This window comes from Sinohyriopsis cumingii, chromosome 7 (assembly GCF_028554795.1).
Source record: "Sinohyriopsis cumingii isolate HCF-2022 chromosome 7, ASM2855479v2, whole genome shotgun sequence".
Classification (NCBI taxonomy): Eukaryota; Metazoa; Mollusca; class Bivalvia; order Unionida; family Unionidae; genus Sinohyriopsis; species Sinohyriopsis cumingii.
The window spans coordinates 19,091,709-19,100,086 of record NC_142967.1 but is presented as its reverse complement, the minus strand read 5'-3'; the positions used below and the strand labels follow the sequence as shown (position 1 = coordinate 19,100,086).

General features: G+C 33.5%; 1 protein-coding gene across 1 annotated transcript; it reads left to right on the top strand.

Moving 5' to 3' along the window:
• Nucleotides 1-392: 392 nt before the first annotated feature.
• Nucleotides 393-6,709, top strand: LOC149794817 (kunitz-type serine protease inhibitor 2-like). Its single transcript, XM_089964475.1, has 4 exons — nucleotides 393-531; nucleotides 4,908-5,019; nucleotides 5,521-5,574; nucleotides 6,322-6,709. Exons 2-4 carry the CDS (start codon nucleotides 4,917-4,919, stop codon nucleotides 6,495-6,497), a joined length of 333 nt encoding a protein of 110 aa, XP_089820601.1. The 5' UTR covers nucleotides 393-531; nucleotides 4,908-4,916; the 3' UTR covers nucleotides 6,498-6,709.
• Nucleotides 6,710-8,378: the final 1,669 nt, after the last annotated feature.

Here is an 8,378-nt window from a genome sequence, read left to right as displayed (position 1 = left end):
GCATGGCTAGCTGTATTATGGCATGATTAAAGCAAATGACCTTGATGGGCCAAAAATTCTAGGCTCTATGCACAATTCATAAAATAGAGATATATACCAAATACACTATATAAAATATTGTACCCTCCCCCGCACAGATAGAAAGAAAACAAACAAAACAAATAATAAACATGCGGTCTGGACCAAACGGTATGAGGAACCTAACATTTCTGACATGAGTACGTGTTTATTAGCTTTAGTTTCAACTTTCCCAAAATTTTAAGTATTTCCTCAGAGACATTAGTGACGTGAAAAAATCGTGACTCTTTTGAAGTTTTTACATTAAAATTTAAACCAGAGCACCATGTCATAATGATCCATGAAGTTGCAGCTGACAACCAGAAAACGTGACTAGAAGATTATGACCAATTAAAGGACGCGAAGTCAGCTTAGAGCCAGTATACACTAAAGGTTACGGCATTGTACGATAGTTTAATGCAGTGAGAGAAACCGTCATCAGAAGGACAAAGTAACAACTTTTCTAAGTTGACGGTAAGTAAACATTTGGAAAATGTATCTCTTTCTTTCTTTAGTTTTGTGCTATTTCATTTAATGCGATGCGCTCTTGGATATATCGACTAGTTATTGTAAGGAATAATGTGCGAACCGAAATTCTTAAACATGAATTTTTTTAACATTATAGTCATTTAGAACATAACGTTGTTGGCAGGCATGTAAGGAACTACAGGGAGAAACTTAAAACGGCATTGAGCAAGTGTTCAACTGAATTTAATCAACTTAGATTTTCAAATTTATGTGTGTGTGTGTGTGTGTGTGTGTGTGTGTGCATGCCTGTACGCACGTACGGACGGATGAATGTATGTATGTATGGATGTATGGATGGATGGATGGACGCATATATATGTACGTAAGCCGACGCGAGAAAACCTGGACCTAATGAAACCGATCTTCCTGCATATGCCGAACGCATTAGATGACTGTAAATCCTTAGAAAGGGCCTAATCCGTGGAGTTTAATGTACCCACCCTGTTCACAACCAAGCAACATATCATTTGAAAAATGTAATGTCTACTGTATAGTGAAGTAGTATGTTATTGTGCTGGCAAATTAGTGTCATCCATTAAATATTCTTTTCATTATTTTCTATTGGCATAAAATGTACTCAATTACTAAAGCATGGTACTTGCTGCAAAAATAGAAGATGACATTGGATCTCTTTCTCTCTCAACGGATATATTTCAGCGTTTTATGAATGAAGTGTCGATGTTGGATGAAAAATCATCAACATTTAGTCAATGAACAGAACCTGACATGCTGCAGATATAAAGGATTGGGAAAAGTTAATTGTTGTTTCTCGCCTGCGGAACATATACAAGACACATGTATTTCGGACGAAAATTATATTACTTTAGTGTGTCAATCTTAATTGTCAATTCAACCCCAATTTTTCTAAAACGTGCATTTGCATCATCCAGAAATTTAACTGATACATATTTATCTAATATAAATCTCATAGATATTAAAAGTGGAACAGGTTTATATACATTCTATTTATGATCTTATTGCATTTACATTTCTAAAATTTGCATGGGTCATTCAGCTTTCCTGTCTGCAGCTACCACAAACATTTCAAAGACTTACGCTATAATGACAATATATCTTGCTTTGTTGAGCTCTAAATACGGGTCAAATGTGTGCGCATTGCAAGAAATATATTGCATTTCCCTAAATGAGTACTGGTCACTACTATGTTACATTGACCTGATAACGCTTTCGGCGCGTTGGTAGTACAAGCAAAATGTAGAGACGACGATTATCTGGCAATTACTCTCTGAGTGATCTAATCGAACATGTTCCAGTGCCAATCGTTAATTCCAACAGTACAATACAGAGAATACGCAAAAGCAATATGACATCATTTATTAGGAAGACAAAGTAAAGAAATTGTTTAACCCTTCTGGAAAATAACAAGCAATCTGTATATCAGGAACACAATGACTGTCGAAGACGCATTTATAAACAATTAATTTTCATGTTTTATGACGAAAAAACGACCAGAGGATCTGAAAGCATAAATGACTCGATTAAAACTGAGGGAGAGCAGCGTCGAGCAAAACCAGTTGTTAAATATTAACGAACTAATTATCAGATGTCATGTCTCTCCCATGAACGCAATTATATAATTATCCAAGTCTAACATTGTGGGAAGCATGAAAATCAGATCACTGTGTAGACCTAAAAGATGACCTCTTCTACTGCTGATTACTTCCAGTCCCGCACAGCTAAATCAGAATAAGAAAGTCCACAAATTCTGTAATTTATTTTCACAGAAACAAAACAAATACATGAACTATACTTTTTATCAGTTATAACAAATGTGTGAAAATGTATATATTTGAAACATTCTTTTTCAAGTTTAAAAAGCAAAATATTAGACTTGTATTGAGACATGTTTGAAAAGACGCTGATAATAATCTTGAAACAATCTTGAAAATGCCCTAAGGGTCAAAGGCTTTCAAAACTCTACATGATTGAAAGTATAGTTCTATAAAGGGCTATGCAAAACGAATTTATATAAAGTGTCCTCTGTCCAGTCTTCCACAATTTCAATCATACCAAGGCAAATGTTGGATCCAGATGTTGCGATTATACTAATATTTTCCATCATTTTTAAATTCGTTTAACCTACTAATTTTAAATCTTGCCTTTATTATATAGATATTGAAAAACGCTGATTCCACAAAGTGGAAACACTTATCGCCCGTCAGATTACTTGTAAATTATGCGGCACCTCTTGGCATGCTGCCATCAAAACTTGATGGGTAATATATCAACTGTCAGAGGGTTGTACAGAGAATTGGAGTGACTGAAACAAATGATAATTAAGTAAGATTTTTCTCTAAATATACTCATGATATACGTGAATTTAGACCGTGGTGGTTTTCACTACTTATATATTAGGAGTACTAGTTGCAAACTGAAATAAACTATATACGAATTGCCTGATTTAAATAAAAGCAGATAAAATGTTTCTCATAATGGCTATGAAATAAATAGATTAATTTGTTGGAACGCGTTCTGCAACCATGTAAAGGTTTACTATACTGCAGATAGTATTCGATTGATAATTAGCGACATTTGCATTGATTTCATGCATTGTATTGGTTAAAGAAAACCCTTTATAACCGATTGACCTATGTGTACGAGTAAGTCTAGATTTCAATGGACAGAAAAGGTTAAAACTCGATACTTAGTTTTGTATTTCAGACAAACATTTAACACAGAAAGTTTAGAACTTTTTTCATCAAAAGTCTTTGGAATACACATTTGTTGTCATCCAGGACTTGATGTTTAATATTCATGCTTAAAGCGTACAATACCTGATGACACAATTAGAAGGAAATAATTTTATAACGACTTAATGCCGTAATTGGTCTCTCCAACGAGAACTTTCCGGTACAGTTTTCAGTGGAATGATTCTGACACATGTACGCGTGTTAGCTCTGTGGCAATTAGAAATATAATTTTCGTAAAGGCTGTATAAAATAACTGCTTAAGATGGAAAACGGGGAGCGTGTTTAAAAATGCTGACCTTCTGAATAGTTTACTTTGATGTCAAATGCACTTAGGTTTCCGAGAGTTTCCTTTACATATTGTCTTGTGAGTTGAAAATCTAATTTTATCATATGATCATTTTTGTCCGTGTTTTTGACACACGACGAGTCATATAATTAGTGCTGGAAGACGCAAATGGTGCAATTAATTCATCCCGTGCTATGCCTGTGGATATAAATAGTTTCTGTGAATGATATATAATGTTGCTTTATATAGCATGAATAAATTTAGTGTTGCCCGACCAATGACCAATTATAATATCTTTAGCTGTTTATATAAAAACCATGAAAACGAAGAAAGAAGCAATTAATTTTACAATTATTTATATACTAGTGTGTTTCAAACCAAATATGATCTAATAATTTATACAAAGGTATATCTGCTAATAGTCCTCTGCAAAGAAAATTTGTCTATCAGGCTAAAATAAAAAACCTATAAAATTTAAGCTTAACGACAAGATGTCATCCTTTTAAATTTATTGTACTTGTTACGATTCGGTGATGCTTAACAGTGAGACATTTTTACAGAAATATGTTGAAACGTTTGTCATGCTGCTGCTTCACTCTAAAGTCGCACTCTTATCTAGCCTGTCGTAGCGCAAAAAATAAAAAGTGCGTGACTAGCATACAATGTACCGTTGAAGGCGCAAAAGTTTCTTTATATGATGAATATAATTGACGAAACTAACTAATAAATGTAGCGTTTAGAAACAAGCATACTTTCTACTTTCAAATTATTAGCTGCACGAACAGACACACCATCTCTAAGAAATCAGATATCTCCAATATATTAATAGCAAGAACATTTGGTATGTGGTAAGTTTATTCGAAGCAAAAATTTAATCTTCCAGATACTATTTATTGTCTGATATCGAATTGGATTGCAACGACTTACTCTTCTTGAAAACTATCGTTTCCGATGATGACAATATATTATTTATTTCTGTCGGCTTTGTCGATGATAAGTAGGTCATCATGTTCTACCAGACGAATGGAAGACCAATAAGTTTGTAAACCTGACTCGTGAGAAACATAGAAAATAAACTTTGAAACATTCTTCCACCTGATACTTTAAGTCTGATGACAACTCTGGATAGTGGGAAAGGTTACCCCCGAAGGAAATTGTCTGTTTAAAACGGGTTTTCATTACTTAATATTTTTTGGTTATTGAAGACAGGGGATTTCCCAATACAGCTGAACTTTAACACGGATTTGGCTGTACATTTAAAACCACCAAAAAAAATCATCGCTGTTTTCATTGTGCAATTGCTTTTTTAATCTGCGTATTTTTAGGCGCTGGAAATGCAGTGGAAAAGACATTTTCTCGTCTTCGTACTGATAATTGCACTGTTCGTCAGCAACTTTGTGGAAGCACAACGGTCAGGGAAGAAGAAAAAAGGAAAAAGTATGCATCCTATTTTACAATCCGTGTTTGCCCTCTTGCATAATGAGTTTCGTCCTTTAAAACGATTATGTGTCTAAACCTAAGTGTGAAATTCCTTACAGTAGTTGTATAAATGACCTATACAGAATGAACGCATGCTCATAAAATACATCATTTGAGGACCTAGAAATGTCTTTAATTTACATGATTCTTCGCATATTTTGATAGGGTACAACGAAGGCATGTCCACAGTGATTTCATGTTTCTAATAACAATGGCGTTCACAGGTCACTTGCTTCACACAAGGAAGTACTAACGAGAGTGAAATAAAGAATATCTGTCACTTAAATGTTTAATAGTTTCATATGATGCCCCGTGTAAACTATATATATATATATATATATATATATATATATATATATATATATATATATATATATATATATATATATATATATATATATATATATGTAAAGTTAGATAGATAGATAAGTATATTTCAAGATCTAAAATATATTTCAGGTAAATCTAAAGATGTGATTAGTTCTTTAACACTCCCAGAAAATGATCAGCAAGGTAAGAAATATTTTAATGAGTGGTCACTGTAGTATTCACAAGTCCGCTTTTCAATAGGAGTAACATTTTATTGCGCAGAACCTCTCAAATTGTCTTGTCAAAATTAACGATTATTCATCATCTAACACATTATATCGTTGACAATATGTAGATTTTCATCTAACATTATATCGTTGACAATATGTAGATTTTCATCATCCAACACATTATATCGTTGACAATATGTAGATTTTCATCAAACGAAATGTCCAGAAGAATCAAAACTTATTTATATACAAGAAATTTTACAGATGTTTATCAATAAATGGTCTAAATATAATTGGGAGTGATAAACATCAATAATGGGCATATTGCCAAATTTATTGAAACATTCAAAGACTCTTTAAGAGAGCTTCTTTTCTTTGCTCTATCTTGAATCTCTGTATGTCAGGCAAATTCTATTTTTTATGCAAGTCATGTTATAAAAACACCTGAGAAATAAACACTTCGAAAATAGATATTTGTGCATAATTGTTGAGACTTAGATGGAGACCTCTTGTGCGTGCAAGCTTTTTACCAAACACGATGAGTGAATTTGCATGTATATGTAATCCGGTGCTAACTGCCGAGAGGTGTATTTTTTATGAATATCTCTGATACGAATTTGGTCTTTTCCGGAACATGTACATATGAGCTGGAATTATTATTATTATTATTATTATTATTACAGGGTTTTCCATATGCTAACAGATTATTTCAATATTTTAGATGTATGCAAACAACCGAAAGAAGTAGGACCATGCAAAGGGAAGATAAAGAGATATTACTTCAAGAAGGAATCAGGAAAATGCAAATCATTTAATTTTGGCGGCTGTGGGGGCAACGAAAATAACTTTACTTCGCGTAGCGCCTGTCGAAAACGATGTGGAGGAAAGACTGCCTAAAATGATTTCACCTCTCAAAACCAGTGTCCAGGATTCTTTAGACACCTAAAAAAATGAAAAAAAAATGAAAAAAGTACAATGAAACCGATCTGTACCGGACCACAGTTTACGTTCTTGCTCTGCGCATAACAGAACGCTGTTTAGAGCTGCAAGTATCAAGCATTAAGAAGAATGGTCTGTTGAATTGTGATTAAAGCGTACAGACATACAAACTATTTCTTCATTATTACACAATGAGATCACATTCTGAGTAAGTGATTAACAATTACTTAGAGAGTGGTTTCTGATATTTCTAATTATAAACCATTAGTAGACAGTGATATGCATGCACATCCGGGGACTTATTTTTAAATAAGTCTCATTGAAATGAGGGATTAAAGGGTGTCATTCCATGTATCTATTTAAAACCCTTTGTCTAGTATTGTATGAGGATGTGTAAAATGCGTCTACAGATGAACCCTTTATACCCTTGCTGAGGTTTGGGGTTTTCTGTTGATGTAGATAAATATTTAGCAGGTGAAGTGGAAACATTTTGTATTATTACTCATAGTTTTAACAATCGAGACAATACAAAATGCTTCCACTTCACAATTAAAATATGTCCAGATATCTATTAAAGAAAACGTTGATTTTGTTTTTTGATAATACCTTTCGTCAGGTACAATCTGTCTTTGCGTGGCTTTTCCTTTCTCCATTCTGTGTCTTTTCGATTAACGGCTGCTTTACTGCTTTGACATAAAATTTGAACATTTTACAATTATTTAGGAAGGTGACGTTTTACTGCTACATATAATACCTCAACTTGTGTATTTTGTGACGTTTCGATGAGACATTTATTGCGCGGATTGATACAATTGTCTTTGATGTGGTGTGCATACTGTAGAATCATTACAGGGTGGTCGTATAGTGTAACACCTTTAAGCAAACATTTTTAATAATTATGAGTTTATCTGCAAAGTTTTGGTTCTATATTTGATTTATTTCTGCATTCTAACGTGAATGTTGTGACGTGACAATCTTGCAATCTTGCTCGGTAACATATATAATTTCGATAGTCGCCTAATTTCGGTTTACAATCAACGTTCGTCAATGCCCGATTTATCCATATTTTTCAGACATAGTTAAGGGTGTAATGTGAGTCAGAATGCCTTCAAAAATAATTTTGGTACTATTTTTAATCAATAGTTTTGTCCCTAGAATTTTGTACTTGACAATGAATATAAATTAGAAATATGACATGTGCGTTCAGTGAATTATAATTGGCACGACGCAAGGGGAAAACAGTTGTTCAATAAGTTAATTCGGGAAACCTACTTTCAGTTGTTTGGATTTCATTTCTTTACAGTTTTATGGAATCTTCCAGGAAAAGTACAGTTATTGCATGTTTTGATATCTGCTCAACCTGATAGAGAGTAGTGAGGGAGGATTAAAAAAACACAAAATAAAATAAGTCTAAATTTGGAAATACAAGTTTGAATAACATCTGCCACATAACGGCATATATATTTCCTAGATGGGAAAAGAAAGTTGTCAGAAAGTGGTTTCGCTGTGTGGCGATATTACTTTTCTTCCACTGTGACAGTTCGATTTCTTATTAAAGAAAACAAGGTACACTATGTCTGGGAATAGACATAAAGGTACGCTATATATGGTAACGTGTGGTAACGTGTGCATACCACGCGCCTTTGCAACTATACCTGCAGCTCATGATTACAGATGCTTCCAGCTGTAAGCTAATTACTTGCAACATTCAAAGCAAACGTCGTCGCTCACGAACTGTTTCATTATCCTTTTATTATCTCCTTAAAAAATGTAATAATAAAACGTATGATATGGTTTTCATCATTTTTGCCTGATATTATAAACAATGTCTACATATGC

What these genes read in the sequence shown, in the direction of transcription:
- LOC149794817 (XM_089964475.1), top strand. Translation starts at nt 4,917, where the DNA reads ATGCAGTGGAAAAGACATTTTCTCGTCTTCGTACTGATAATTGCACTG. An exon ending in GAAGAAGAAAAAAGGAAAAA is followed by an intron (nt 5,020 to 5,520) that starts GTATGCATCCTA and finishes AATATATTTCAG; the next exon opens with GTAAATCTAAAGATGTGATT. An exon ending in CCCAGAAAATGATCAGCAAG is followed by an intron (nt 5,575 to 6,321) that starts GTAAGAAATATT and finishes TCAATATTTTAG; the next exon opens with ATGTATGCAAACAACCGAAA.